Source organism: Lepisma saccharinum, chromosome 6 (genome assembly GCF_977018435.1).
Source record: "Lepisma saccharinum chromosome 6, izLepSacc3.1, whole genome shotgun sequence".
NCBI lineage: Eukaryota > Metazoa > Arthropoda > Insecta > Zygentoma > Lepismatidae > Lepisma > Lepisma saccharinum.
The window spans coordinates 70819497-70835940 of record NC_139234.1 but is presented as its reverse complement, the minus strand read 5'-3'; the positions used below and the strand labels follow the sequence as shown (position 1 = coordinate 70835940).

Here is a 16444-nt window from a genome sequence, read left to right as displayed (position 1 = left end):
GCACTTGTGGATTGCTGGCTTTTCTAGCAGAAACCACGTGGCATTGCCGCTGCAGACCGCGTGAACTCTGTGCTGGGGAAAGCCGAAGCCAGGCTGTGAATAAAACACGTGGAAATGCACAAATATACACAATTCCTCTTCCTGAATGTTCCCGCTAAGATGACACTAAACACAAAAAGGACATAAGCAAATATCACCAGAATAAATTACATCTTGGATATTTTAAAACACACACTAATCAGCACCACGTTTACAAAACAAGCTTCTTCAACAAGACATAAACAAAACACGTGAGTTAGACCGCAACCTGGCAACAGCGTCTACGTAAGTACCTCTCTTCTGCCTTCCATTCGCTCCTCGCTGCCCAGCAGACGACTTTGTCCTAGTTTCTCATTGGCACCAAAACTGTCGCACCATCGCTAGCACAGGAAATGGGACAGGTTCTAACAAACCGGTATAATTACCATGATTTGACAATGGTATTGCAGGTTCTGAATGTTAGTGACAGTGGTTCGTTACTTGCATGCAATATTCATTTTATATTAACCATTGTCTAGTGCTTTAGCAACACTTATTCTAATTATAACACCACAAACTCAATATGCTGACCAATAGCAAATTTCCAATGGTAAGTTCTGCCATCGCTGTAGGGTTAGGCAATATGCATAACTTTATGCAAGATAGAGGTGTCCCATTTTCATTGCCGGTGACTATACCTAATCAGCATTTTTCAGGAATTTTGAACTATTTTAAGTTTTTTTGAACCTACTTCAAGATTTTTCAAGCCTAACTTAAGATTTCTAGGACCTATTTTATGATTTTAGAGCCTATTTTAGGATTTTTAGAGCCTATTTAGGAACCTAAAGGACACTTTTCAGAACCTAAAAATCCGAGGTCTAGTTATTACATATCACTTAGCTCATTAGGCACAAATGACAATGCTAAAGTACAAGGTTGTGCAGGGAAATGGGAAATTTTGAATCTAGGATTAGCAACACTGTAGCACCGGCATTCGTTCAGGACCTATGCGACATCATTGAGAAGGCTTTGCATTTAGTAATGATGGTGCATTGGAGTGGAGCGGAACATGTGTTTGCTGTGAAAGCATTTTATAAGAATGGTGATAGTGTGACTGTAGAGCAAAGGGTATTTCGGCAGCCTTACCAGCTAGGACATCATGGTCGTGTCCCATCGGCTCACGCAATTACAACCTGGGTGCGTAATTTCGAAGAAACTGAACCAGTTCAGCCTTGAAGAATCCCCCAGGTGGCGTTCGGATGATACATACCCCAGAGAATATGGAATCAGAGTTGCCATTGAGAGGAGCTCTCGCCACTCCGTTTGACAACATGCATCAGTTGAGTCAAAGAAGCGTACAAAGAATAATGCAGAATTACAGTTCCACCACTATAAGTTACAGATTGTGCAGAAATTACATCCTCACGACCCTGTGTTGCATAAGGGTTTTATCGAACTGGTGTTGGCTAAGGTTAACGAGGATGCCAATTTCCTCAACAATTTGTGGATGTCAGACAAAACCTATTTCCACCATAGCGGCTACGTTAACAAACAGAATTTCCGTTACTGGGAAAAGGAAAATCCTTGTCAGCCTCTCGAGCATCCATTACATAGACCAAGGTTACAGTATGGTGTGCAGTGTCATATCATGGTGTCATTGGCCCTAATATTTTTTTAAAGTGAGGAGGGCATTGCAACAACAGTGACATCCGTATCGTACCCAAGGTATTGGATAGAAATGACAAGTCTTATGTTATTCTTAACATAGTAGGAAACAGAGATAGGAATGTGTAATAGGGTGTATCGAAAAATACTTTTTTTCGAAATGTTAAGGTGGCTAGTGCGGAAAAGTGGCCATTTGTGACCAAAAACACGTCTGATTTTTTTCAGATTTTTTGGAGGTCATTTAGGTGGTGAAGTTTTGATAGTGATTTGGTTATGCAACACGCACAACAATTTCACAAAAATGTCATTATTTGGCTATTTCATGTGTTTTTTTCTGCATTATGGTCATTTATTGTTTTGTTTATGGCAAATATGTTACATTCGTACCTTAGGGGTGGTTTCCTATGCTGTTTACGTATGCTTTTGGTCAAAAATTGACAATTTGAGGCTAAAAACTCCATTTTTTCTATTGATGGTTTCCAATTGGTTTCGACTGTGTTTTATTCGAAAGTTTTCCGATATAAAAGACTAAATAAAATATTTTGGCTTTCTAATTGCTAACAGTTCCTCAATTACTGTCCAGCACTTCGCTTATTTTCAAAGCTTATTTTGCTTTGAAAATAACCCAGAGCTCAACACGAGGAGGTGGCTGGACTGCGAGCTCCACCCACCCAAATTATGTTGGCAAACATAATTTTACAAAGGGGCAGGCAAAGATTTTCTTCTAGTTTTCTCCTTGAACTTTATAGTTACTTTTTGTTCGAAATGTCAGCATATGTTTGCTAGATTCCAATTTCGCTTTGATGTAGCCATCACGTGCGCTGGCGCCGAAAACGGAAGAAGCAGCCTGTGTGATAATTTTCACAAGTCGCTCCACTCCTTGTGTGTGGCAGGGAAAGTCTTGAATTTCCCCTATTTTTTGTTTTTAATGTAGTCATCTACTTCTTCATTTTTAATATTATTGGTCAACAGAGGCTCGTGGAGGGAGCATGAAGCCAAATCAACCATGTCATAGTATTGGTCTGCATTAAAATTGATGGTTGGTAAAACAAAAGGGCGAATTCTTTTGCCTTTTTTCAATCCTCTTGCTTTCTTCATTCTTTGCCAACCAAGACTTCTTATTTCTGGGTTTTGGTTGGTTATTAAAGCCTGCAGGAGATTTTTAGGATGGGCGAAGAATGTGTTTTGTTGAATGACCTTATTAATCAGATCCCTCAAGTGGTGTGTACCGGTGCGTACACATTCATTATGTAGTATGTGTGGTTTAGGATCAAGAAGGAACCATCATTAACTGACGGAGCCCGACACCTCTGGAATTTGATCCACTTGTCCCGATTTCTCCCACACCACTTGAGAGATCTGATTAATAGGGTCATTCAACAAAGCGCATTCTTGGCCCATCCTGAAAATCTCCTGCTGGCTTTAATAACCAACAAAATCCCAGAAATAAGAAGTTTTGGTTGGCAAAGAATTAAGAAAGCAAGAGGATTGAAAAAAGGCAAAAGAATTCGCCCTTTTGTTTTACCAACCATCAATTTTAATGCAGACCAATACTATGACATGGTTGATTTGGCTTCATACTCCCTCCACGAGCCTCCGTTGACCAATAATATTACAAATGAAGAAGTAGATGACTACATTAAAAACAAAAAATAGGGGAAATTCAAGACTTTCCCTGCCACACACAAGGAGTGGAGCGACTTGTGAAAATTATCACAGAGGCTGCTTCTTCCGTTTTCGGCGCCAGCGCACGTGATGGCTACATCAAAGCGAAATTGGAATCTAGCAAACATATGCTGACATTTCGAACAAAAAGTAACTATAAAGTTCAAGGAGAAAACTAGAAGAAAATCTTGGCCTGCCCCTTAGTAAAATTATGTTTGCCAACATAATTTGGGTGGGTGGAGCTCGCAGTCCAGCCACCTCCTCGTGTTGAGCTCTGGGTTATTTTCAAAGCAAAATAAGCTATGAAAATAAGCGAAGCGCTGGACAGTAATTGAGGAACTGTTAGCAATTAGAAAGCCAAAATATTTTATTTAGTCTTTTATATCGGAAAACTTTCGAATAAAACACAGTCGAAACCAATTGGAAACCATCAATAGAAAAAATGGAGTTTTTAGCCTCAAATTGTCAATTTTTGACCAAAAGCATACGTAAACAGCATAGGAAACCACCCCTAAGGTACGAATGTAACATATTTGCCATAAACAAAACAATAAATGACCATAATGCAGAAAAAACACATGAAATAGCCAAATAATGACATTTTTGTGAAATTGTTGTGCGTGTTGCATAACCAAATCACTATCAAAACTTCACCACCTAAATGACCTCCAAAAAATCTGAAAAAAAATCAGACGTGTTTTTGGTCACAAATGGCCACTTTTCCGCACTAGCCACCTTAACATTTCGAAAAAAAGTTTTTTTCGATACACCCTAATGTGGAATAAGCAATGAGGGAAACATGAGGTTATTGACTTGGGAGACGAGGAGGCTTGGAGTGTTGGAATTGACAGGGAGTGAGATGAGATGGCGAGAATATGAGAGAGAGTAAGTGCATATATAAACTAATGCATAGCAAAATGAGCAGCCGAAAAGTTCTGTTATATGCAAATATAAGAATATATAAAAAAGATATATCGTGGTTAGATTTATAGACAAATCTCCAACAATTTTGCCTTTACCACATTGGGAAGAAGATGCTCCATGAGCTAAAACGCCATAAATTTCAAATGATAATATATATTGTTGTTATGGTTACTTGTTGTTGATTTTATATACATGTGTATTGAAGTTAATATAAAAATGTTCGAACCCAAGTGTTTCATTGAATAATTTCTTCGAATCAATACAAGACAGATCGTTAATCTAATTTGTACAACTTACAAAAAATGGTGCACAGACTTACATTTCTGTCCAATGTTTATCAGGACCCTTGGAGGGGTGTTGTGTTTGTTCTATTTCCTTTGCAGAAATACTAAGGTCTTTGTCACTGGTTGTTGAAATATTGGTATGAACTCTATTCTTTCCTTTAACTGAAGATGTATCTTTGGATTTGGTTCTCGTGGTTGAAGGAGAAACCGATTCTTTTGATCTGAAACAAAACAAACGAAAAATGTTTAAGACATCTTATACAGAATGTTTCAAATGTAAATCAACCCAAATTTTAATCACTTCCCACATGAAAACCATAAGAAGTATGCACACTGGACGAGAGTTTACGAGCTACAAGTGGCAGCTTTTAAAATGCAACTACACACAATATTTCAGTTTGGTCTTTTTTGTTTATTTGTATACACATGAAGGTATGATACTCAAATCACACAACAATATATCCATTGTTCTATTATTAACAAATGTCTATCTCTTTCCTTAACACACAGGGTGTGCCAGTGTTCCTAGCATAATTTGGGTATGAAATAATGATGATGCCGGCAACAGTGACGTTACATTGTGCATGAATTGCAGTAGTTGTTGTTTGTTGTTATTCTGTGCAGTGTGGCAATTTTTTGCAACACACCTTTCCACAGAAAGTGATTTTCTCGTTATGGTGCTTGGTCTCCGGATTTGTATGGACCATATTCATGTCATTTTCACATGACCACTCACCAACTACTGTTTTTGAGAGAAAAACTGCAACAAAACAATGGATAGTCAGTCTGTAGATGATCTCTAACTTGACATGTCATACTGTTGGCTCAAAATATTGTACAATTGTATCTTGTGAAGTAGAGCAAGTTTCTACTGAGTGCAAAAAATATTCTTGCCAAAACCAGAAGGGGGTTTCAAGGTTGAAAATCTGGGACATAGTGTTGTAATCATAGTTATGCGTATATCATTTTAAAAGTTTCAAATATATTGAGTACAATAATTTAATTGCAAGAAGGAAAAAGACAAACATACATACAAAGTGTTATCAACATCTGCTCTACACTCTTGGTTTTGCCAATAGATGTAACATAAGAAACACTAAAAGATAATAAAAATAATAAAAAGACACAAAGGAATGGCCTATTAATTGAAGTTCATTTACCTGACACCAATATCAATGAAGTAACTTTAAATTCAAAGTTATTCGTAGTAAAAATCCCATTAAAATAGTACCATACGATATACTAAAGCCAAGGATAAATTATGTATGACGATAAAACAGTCCCATAAGCCAGTGCTATTGCGGAAATCTCCAGGCATATACGGAAGTTGATGTATGACATTTCCATCGGATACGGAAGTGGCTAGCACCCTCAAACTGTTTGGACGAAAACTAACAGTCTCAAAATGATGACCAACTAATACGATCTGCTGACAACATGTGCCATAAGTCCACGACCAGAGGCTGACAATTAAATGATAGCATAAATCCAAGTGATTTACACTATAAAGTGTAAATGTTATTACATTTTAAGTGGTACTGCATTACATTCTGCACATTCAAGCACTTAAAGCTTTCTTTAAAAAGTTGTTGTATATTATAGATTTTCATGGAAGATTGTTACTAATTTCTCTACTCTCAAAAATTGGTTATTGAGTAACCTGTGGTATAGTCCTCTCAATAGCTATGGTTCTGTAGGAAAGTTTGAGTATAGAGAATTTTTCTTCCACCAATGCTTAGTAGGTGTCTTAAGAAGTATTTTTGACTTGGGTGGACATTCGCCACCTGGTACATTTTCCTGCTATGACATCATCAAAGATGGTGGCCACTCGATCACAAAACTGGTTATCTCTCTGTTAATACTTGACCGATTTTGATTAAAATTGAGTCAATATACTATAATTGCTATTTAGAAGGGTACTGAAAATGATTTGTAACCCGTTCTGTTTTCTCTTTAATGTCTTTATGGTGTTCTTTCACATAAAAAGATCCATAGATACTTCCACTTAATGCACAGAAAGTCTCATTGAGACTGGACATACAGTTTAAAGTGAAATCCGAACCACTATATGGCTCCACTGGGTATTGAACTCGGGACCCCTTGACTAAAAGGCGACAATTGTATGAATTGGTTTATTTTACTTTGCTTCTATGCCACTTTTGGCTTATCATGAAGATTAGAATGAATAATGATATGATGAAATTGATGAAGAACACTCATGCCCAGCCCAGGATTTGAATCCGGGACCTCTAAAAGGCTAAGACTTTACCAATGTGTCAATAATCGTAATGCAATGAATAAAGTGGTTTTAAACTACCATTAAAATTAATATTTACCAACAGTGATTATATCGGAATTTCAGATTTTATCTAATATGGGATTTTTACAAACTGAATCTGTCCCCTGACACTGCCACACCTTAAAAAGGAGCAACAGGTTAATTCATGTTCCCTAAAAATGCATGGAGAGCTAGCACATTTTAAACAATTATACGCCCCAACAAAGTCATCGGGATATTCGTTTAAGTTCGTTCTGGAACATAAACCATCTTCTATCACTTGAAAAACAAATCCACAAATTCTATGCGAACCACCACATCATCTCAATATAGTGTCACTGAAGATGCGCATCGGAATAAGATCTCAACAAATGTCCCCTAGCACTTCTGCTTGTAGGTGGCAAATCTTCATTGTTTGTATTCTTTCCACGACGATAGTGCCACAATATGACTTCATCTAAATATTGGTAAAAGGATCATCTTCTTCAGGTTTAAGAGTTTTTCTATCTCCTAACAGACAAGTTATATTGCAAAGTTCTCCAAATATAAATTAGATGCACTGCAATGGTGTTCGTGCAAATGAGATCCTGTTAGCACTTGGTGTTGTTGACAGTGATCATCCTGGCATTTTTCCACTCCTACTGCCTCTCCCAACTTGAGTGATTCTTGCACCGTTCATTCACATGTCTTTAAATGCCCTCCCAAAGACTGAAACACCAATGGTCGGATACCACCAGAGGTATTTAGAGCTTCGAGTGCAGTCCCCAATTTTAACGTGTTTTATATGGATCGGTCCAACTCAGTTGAATCAGTTGGTTGCGCCTTCGTTCTAGTCTCTCAAAGTACCAGTTATTCGTTACATCCTGTCTGTTCCATCTACCTGGCAGAGTTGTATGCTATCCTCAAGACACTGGACTTTGCTGACGTTAATGACCTGAAGAAATTCCATGACTGCACTGATTCGACCAGCATGCTTCAAATACTGAAATCACAGAATTTTAGGCATCAGTTAGTGCAGCACATCTTCGGATGGCTCGTGTCCTTATCTGCCAGTGATGTTCAATTCTACTGGGTCCTAGCCACATGGGCACAGAGGAACAAAGCAGCCGATGCTGCTGCCAAGTCTGCTGATGCAGATGGTGACATTCTCATCCACATTGCAGGATGTGCTTCGTTGTTGCCCTCTTGACACTGGGGAGGAAGAGTGGGATGTGTTAATGGGGAACAAGCTTCTTATCCCATCCTTCCCTTCGAGAACTTCTTATTACTCGACTGCATATTGGACACAGCCGTCTTACACATGGTCACTTGCTGCAAGAGCTGGACCCTCCGATGTGTTGTGTTTGTAATGTCGTTTTAAGTATTCAGCATATTCTCATAGATGGTGCCGATTTTACATTTCTCAGAGAGACTTTTAATACTTCCCTAATCACAACAGCATTTTTGACTGATTGATTTAGTGTTTTAAGTTCACTTTATGCACAGTAAGGCTAATCGGGACTGGACCTACAGTTTAAAGTGGAGTCCAAACAACTAAGTGCCTTCAACGGGTATCGAACCCGGGACCCCTTGATTACAAAGTAACGACGCAACCACTGCATCATCGGGGAAGCCCTCACAACAGTATTTATCAAATGTTTTTAGCTTTTTACGAAGAACTGGTCTCTTCCACTGTCTGTTAGGAACAGTGGCTGCGATTATGTTCCAAAACTGGAGGTGCAAAGACAGTATATTTCCCTTTGTAGATAAGGTTATGCATAGTGCGGGGGCAAAAGTGGTGAAAAGTGGCGGAGCAATTGTCCCCCTCAACCCCCTAATCGCCACCACTGGTTAGAAAGTTTTTGATATATTCTGATTTTTAATGGGTTGTGTTCATCTTGTGCACCTGCACTTATAACACTGTCCAACAATGGTTTTGTTAAAAGTAAAATTTCAACGGTTCTTTATGTTTTGCCACCTGCTGATTCCGAAAATGAAGTCAGAAATTGTCAATCACCCACCATTTTTTTGTAACAATAAAAATATAATTCTGCATTTTTATTGCATCATGCAGTCCATAATAAGCTGATTGGTAGGAAATATTTAATGTTTTTTATGTCTTTGCTCCAACAATACACTAGTAACTTTAGGCCTTTGATGTCTGCATGAATGACAACAATTAAACTAGTTAAACAATTCAACTGAAAAATTTGACAATAATTATCTTTTCAACACAATGCTGTGATTTAACTGTCATATCTACTTCTCATATCAGTAGCAAGTTGTCTGGAGGAAAGAAGCTTTTACTGAGTGTTTTTCAGTTCCAGTGAGTGTTTTGAAGCAAAGAAGCAAGAAGTTGCGTAAACGACATGAACAATTTCTGTTATATCTGTGGTGAGTTGACCTTAAAAGCAAATAGGAGAACATTTACTCCTCGTGTAGGAAGAGCTTATGAGTGTTACTTTGACAATAAGATAGACGATTTTTGATTGATTGGTTGATTGATTGATTGAGTTTATTTTACTTCGCGTTTTACATGGCTAATTTGCAAATGAGTGATGAAATTGATGAATGGACGTTCACAAAGAACCAAGCCTGAGCGGGTTTCGAACCCGGGACCCTTGATGTCGTAGCGTGATGTCCTAACCTCTCGGCCACAGGATCCGGCAATAAGATACACGAAAACAAGAAATGGGCCCCTGATATATGTTGTGCGAACTGTGTAACGCTTTCGAGTGGTTGGCTGAAAGGTTCTCGTCATATGCCTTTTGGAGTTCCTATGATAGTGAGGGAACCTAAGGATCATATAACAGACTGCTATTTTTGCTTGACAAATATATCTAGTATAAATTCTAAATCAAGGCATACAGTAAAATATCCATCACTAGAATCAGCAACTTGACTGGAGCCTCATGGACCTGGAGTTCCCATACCTGCTCCACCAGATGACATAAGTGTAACGGAAGAAAGTGAAAGTGTTCCTAACAAATTTAGTGAATTGCATAATGATCCTGATCCTTAATAACTCAAGAGGATCTTAACGTTTTAGTTCGAGATCTAGAGTTAAGTTTTTAGCTATGTATGCTGAAGATAAGGACCTTGTTTTCTGTTGTAACATCGATGGTCTATTAGTGTCACTAGGTGATGTCCATAAAAGTGAAGAATGGCGTTTGTGTTTAGACTCTCCGAAAACAAGTTTGAAAGGAGTGCTACTGCACAATGGAAATAAATATCCAAGTATTCCCATAGCATATTCCTATGGCATGAAGGAACGTTATGAAAACATGAAACTATTATTAACAAATATCTAGTACTGTAAATACTCTTGGCAGATATGTGGAGATTTAAAAGTTATTGCTTTCCTTTTAGGATTGCAACTAGGTTACACCAAATTTTGCTATTTCCTGTGTAAATGGGATAGCAGAGATAGAAAAAATCATTATGTTAAAAGGAACTGGCCGAAGAGAGAGTCACTCATCGCAGGACAGGAGAATGTTGTTCATCCACCACTTGTAAGTACAGACAAAATCTTACTGCCTCCTCTCCACATAAAGCTTGGTCTGATGAAGAATTTTGTAAAAGGAATGGACCGTGAGGGTAGTGGATTTATGTTCCTCAAAGAGAAGTTTCCGCGAATTACTGAGGCAAAACTAAAAGAGGGAATATTTGTTGGCCCTCAAATCAGGAGACTAATGAAAGACAATGATTTTGAAAAGAGCCTAAATGAGCTGGAATTGGCTGCTTGGCAATCTTTCAAGGAAGTTTGCATAAATTTCCTCGGAAACTACAAGTCAGAAAATTACAGAGAACTTGTCAGTAATTTGATTCAGAACTATCATGCTTTGGGGTGTAATATGTCTCTGAAGATTCACTTTTTAGACTCCCACCTCGATTTCTTCCCGCAAAACCTTGGGACAATGAGCGACGAACATGGAGAACATTTCCACCAGGAAATTGGTGAAATGGAAAGGCGCTACCAGGAAAAATGGACTCCAAATATATTGGCAGATTATTGCTGGACACTAAAAAGAGATGTTCCTCAAGCAAAGTACAGCCTAAAATCAAGTTCGAAGACATTCTAGATATGCCATTGTAAATAATATTGCATCGCATCCCTATGAGGCTATATAAGACTTGTATGTATCTGATATTTTGTATGTACCCTGTTACTCAAACTTCATGGGTGATGGAAAAATTCTGTAATTAGATTTGAAATCAGCACATTAAATTCAATTAGAATCACCCCCAACTTTTCTTTTAACAGACAAAAACTTCAATTTTGTTGGACAGTGTAATTTTTACCAAGGAGCTTTTTACACCAATTATTTTAACTTTTTTATTTCAGAATTTTAGATAAGGGTATATTTCCCCTTGTACATTGAAGGGTACAAAATGGCCTAAAGTGTCGACGCACCAAAAACATTTAATTTAATCAATCAATCAAAATCGATGACTTCGTTGGGACATGAATTAACCTGTTGCTCCTTTTTAAGGTGTGGCAGTGTCAGGGGACAGATTCAGTTTGTAAAAATCCCCTATTAGATAAAATCTGAAATTCCGATATAATCACTGTTGGTAAATATTAATTTTAATGGTAGTTTAAAACCACTTTATTCATTGCATTATGATTATTGACATGGTAAAGTCTTCGCCTTTTAACACAGCACACTACGATGCTAGGGGTCCCGAGTTCGATACCCAGTGGAGCCATATAGTGGCTCAGATTTCACTTTAAACTGTATGTCCAGTCTCAATGAGACTTTCTGTGCATAAAGAGGACTTAAAAACAATCTGAACAGTAATATTGAATTTATTGTCATGTATATTAAGTGGAAGTATCTATGGATCTTTTTATGTGAAAGAAAACTATAAAAACATTAAAGAAAACACAGAACGGGTTACAAATCATTTTCAGTCTCCTTCTAAATAGCAATTATAGCATACTGACTCAATTTTAATCAAAATCGGTTAAGTATTAACAAAGATATAAGCAGTTTTGTGATCGTGTGTCCGCCATCTTTGATGATGTTATAGAGGGAAAATGTACCAGGTGGCGGATGTCTATCCAAGTCAAAAATACTTCTTAAGACACCTACTAAGCATTGGTGAAAAGAAATTCACTATACTCAAACTTTCCTACAGAACCATAGCCAGGTCCTGGAATAGAAACACATGGGCGACAGACCATGCACTGAGGTTTTGTTACAAGTGTATTTCAATTTAGTGAGTGTGTATTTTACTTTCTGAACCATAATTTGCATTCATTGTGGAAACTTTTAAAGCTTCTGTGATTCCTCTTATCCTATTCTTGGCATATTTCAGAAGGTGGTAGTTTTGAAATTAAGGCCTTTGCTGTGCGAGATGTGTTATGCCTGATTTAGAAGAGACTAGGAATTGGGTTGGGTATTAGTGTTTTACATAGATGTCTCATTTAAAAACTTTTACATGTGTTGTTGCCTCAGGTTGTGTAAGATTATACTAGCTTGCCCTTCTATTGATTACATACCATCCTCTAAGAAGTCTCAAAGCAGACAGGTTGAGTTTGATCGCTCTAACCAAAGGAAACCTCTGTATCTTTTTTGTAATTTAAATTGACATAAAATTAAATTTTTAAGTGTAGTGAGAAAATAAATCTTCCTTGTAGCCTGCAAATGAGTTTTGTCTGCATATGTGAATAGTTATTTTATTTTGTTTAAGGAAAACCTAGACATAATATAAATATTTTGGAATAGTGAATGATTTTTAATGTTAGATGAGTAGAAGACTATGTGCAAAGTAAACTTATGGTGAATGAAATGAAAAAAAAGTTACAGTTTGACATTACATGGCTATGTTCTTCATCTGCATTTGTCTACAACGAAATTTAATTGTAACTCTACAGTACAATATTTCTTCTGTTGGTAAATCTACTGCATTCTGGGTAGTACGTTATTTTAGTACAGCAAAGAATATTAATTAAACACCGGATTGCTGTAAAGCTTGTTTTACCACCTATAAAAAAAGTAGTTTTCTGTCAAGCTTGTACAAAGGAGCTACGTTTAATTGTTAGATTACATACAAATTAAAATTTCTTTCCCACGTGGGAAATACATGTGCACTCACACACATATACTATATAGTTATATATAATGGCCTTGTTCAAAACTACCAGGTGCTGATGTGATTTCTGGCTACTCTGAAAATGTTTCATCGACCGGGTTTGTTTCTCTACCTCTTGCATTTTTCAGAAACAAGTTTAAATAGCAAGTAATGGACACTGTGACGAGGCATTATCTTACATTACATCAGTTCTGAATATGACAATGCTAAGTTTTCACATTTTGTTACACACCAAGTCAAACGATGTTTTCTATAATTTCATGTGTATACACAGATAAACAGGTTATACGCTTTTACAAAAATAAAAAAATGCAAATGACCTAAATTAACCAGGTTATTATCTTCTAGCTTCCCTGCAAATCAGGACTTGATTCAAACTATTGCCTATTCTTTGTGAAACATATGCACACAATTAGCACAATAGGTGACACAAGTTCATTTCTTTAGATAAGTATTAATACATGGTGTCTACCAAAATAATAAAGCCAAATTTCTTGACTTTTTCTTGACCTTTCTTTCCTTTTACTTGACAGTTTTCCCCTTTTTCTTAACTTTTATATAATCACCCCCTACTTAGGTATAGTTGGAAATTAAGAAAAATAGATATTTTTATTCAATCAAAAACCCATACCCAAGACCAGTTAAGATGAAAACTGAAGTTGTACTTCAACAAAAGATTTAGACTTGCTTTCATTATCAGGGTGGCTACAAACAAGCAGAAATGAAATTCCCTGACTTTTCCAGGTTTTCCAGGACAAAAATTTACATTTTTTCCTGACAATTACATACTAAACTAAATCGATGATTTTGCAAATAGAAATAATAAAATCATACAGATCCATGTATGGTTTTGTTAAGTACCAATATTATCTTCTATGAAATTGACTTAATTTCTCTATTTTCTATGATTTGAATTCAAACTGCAAAATAGTGAATCTTAAAAATTATTACAATTCACAAGCTAGGGAAGGATTATGGAATTTTGTCATACGCAGCAAGTTCAAAATAAAATACTTGATTATTTTTAAAGTTACGACTAAATGAGATAAGAGTGAAGAGTGAATGATTAAGAAATACAATTTGTAATTTATCAGTCTCCTTATACATTCTCTGTATTATATGTTGATATTTCCACTGAGGTTTGGAACCCTCTGCTTGCAAGAACCATGAGTGCGGACTCATTTTTCAATGCATAAAGCTACTTTTCTCTTCTCTGTAAAGCAAAAAACTTAACTCTTGCATATAAGTGAAACAATTGAATCAAACAAAATAAAGTGTCATATTTCCTTACATTATCAATGGGATTTCTGCTTCTGTACAGTATAACCAAGTGAAGTGCTGTGAAACTGACAGCATGCAGTTATACCATTAATGCTGACGAAAAGGGCATGTAGGTATTAGAAATTTAATGCAAGAAATTTATAGAATTGTATTGTATAGGTACCTGATTTAGCTAACCACACATTAAAACAGGAAAACTCTAATAATAAAAGCTTCTGAAAGTTCATATACGAGGGGCATCCTGAAAAAAGCTTTAATCGTGCCTATACGCAGCACTAGTGGTTGGAGAGCGACACATACACACGCAGGCAAGAAAAGAAGTGGCACGTAGCTGTAATCTGGTACAGTTGCAATGCAGCCGTTTTAGGACAGTTCTACGTTAAAGATTGCAGCTCTCATACAGTCTCCCACCGACTGTGATGTAGTCTACATTGCACGCTCAGAATTTGAAACAGAGCCACCAGCAATCGTGTGAGGTGTGCAGACCGGACGTCGTGAGTGATAGTTTGGTCACACGATGGTGCAGACAATTCACGGAAGGCCAATCGAATGTGCACAACCCCATACAGCTGAGTACACACGGGCCGTTTGCATCACTTCAGGTGAGAGATCTTGGATCACTCCCTGTACAGCCCTGGCCTTGAATGTACCGACTTTCATATCTTTGTTTAACTGAAGAGGTTTCTGGCAGGGCAAAGATTTGACAGCTACACTGCGGTAGAGATAGTAGTTCCAGTCTTTGCTGTCAAACACCCTGTATACCATGGGCATACAAAATTTAGTGCCATGCTACGACAAATGCCAGAACAACGGTGGTGATTATGCCGAAAATTAGGTTAGGACTCACTGTTACTAATGCAATAAATTACAACTGATATTCTTGTTTTATTTATGCCTAATCGGTAGGGACCTTGATATTTTGTTATTTTTTTGAAATTGGTGTATTTTCTTATTTTTTTATTTTTTACTATACGGTGTTATTTTTACAAAAATTCACATTTTCATTTTAGCGCATTTTCTGGCCAATGTCTTAAATTTTACCTTCATGGTGTTTCTAAACTACTGTCTCAAATTGTAAGTCACATGGCTTACGCCTCTTCGTGAGAGTTCGATATATTGAAAGTTATTTTGGGAAAGTTATTTTCAATAACCCTTTTTTAATTTTAAGGTAAGGATTTTAGATAATGGAATTTTCCCTGTATATAAGCTACTGAAGGATGCATAATGACCATAAGTGGCGACACACCCCAAAAAATAAAATCAATCAATCCCACGTGACAGATACCGATATATTATGGCACCAAAAATTGGCATTATCTTTTTTTTGACTTGTTAGTGTTACGTTTCCCAAAATTAGTGTTTTTGTTCTAGAACATGTATCTGCCAAATATACCGAAACGTAATACTCCATTCTGCTTTTAAAATATTATTTTAAATTGTAGGTCACATGGTCTACGTATTTTCGTGACAGTTTGATGTGTTGGAACCGATTTTAGAGGAAGTAAAAGTAAAGTGCTCCCCTGCACGTTTCCATGAAGGTGTATAGTAGGGGTGTGGAGTTAGGGCCCCACACTTTCCTGATCACGGATGAAGGTAAAGGTGATCTGATCAGCACCATGCTCCTGGCTACCATGATGCTGGGTGGGCGCCAGAGCAGTTTGAATAGGTGGAAAACATCCCGGTTCTCCCCCGCAGGGGATCGACCCCGGGTCTCTCACATAGTAGTCAGATGCCTTAACGACTGCGTTCCATTATTACTCGCTCGACAAATGCCGATGGTGCGCACTTAGCTTGGTAATTCAAAATATATCTCGTGCTACAAATACGAAGATGTGGCTTCCGTGTGACGGTAGATACGCACTCGATCTCCTGTTAAAACCCTGCCACTTTGCTCTTTGATGCAAATGGGTTTGATATAAGTTGAAAAACTAGTGGGAAATACATGATTTAATGTGGCTGTCGGAATTATTCCATGTACGTATAAGTCTATAGCTTACTCTTGAGTAAAATGTTGGAAAACTTGAATGTTCTATGTACACAAACATGGCCTAGAAAAGACAAGAATGTTGGATTTCATGGAATTTTTCGTTGTTTTAGTACATTTCTTTAAAAAAAAAAATCACCAAAAACGCCAACAATTTGCATTTTATGCCAAATTCACATTATTTCGATATTTCGAACGGGCGGAAAATGTGTCCAGACATCACTGCACATTCCTAAACATAACTTCGCAGCAATTACCATTTTTCAC

The 16444-nt window shown here is 37.1% G+C and overlaps 1 protein-coding gene across 6 annotated transcripts in view; it reads right to left on the bottom strand.

Moving 5' to 3' along the window:
• The window catches only part of LOC145988858 (uncharacterized), a 211102-nt gene that overhangs the window by 10248 nt on the left and 184410 nt on the right, over positions 1 to 16444 (bottom strand). For all 6 annotated transcript variants that reach the window (XM_083124106.1, XM_083124104.1, XM_083124101.1 and 3 more), the window contains exon 3: positions 4592 to 4777. In XM_083124106.1, coding sequence (XP_082980232.1) covers positions 4592 to 4777 — 186 coding nt within the window. The remainder of the gene's footprint in view (positions 1 to 4591; positions 4778 to 16444) is intronic.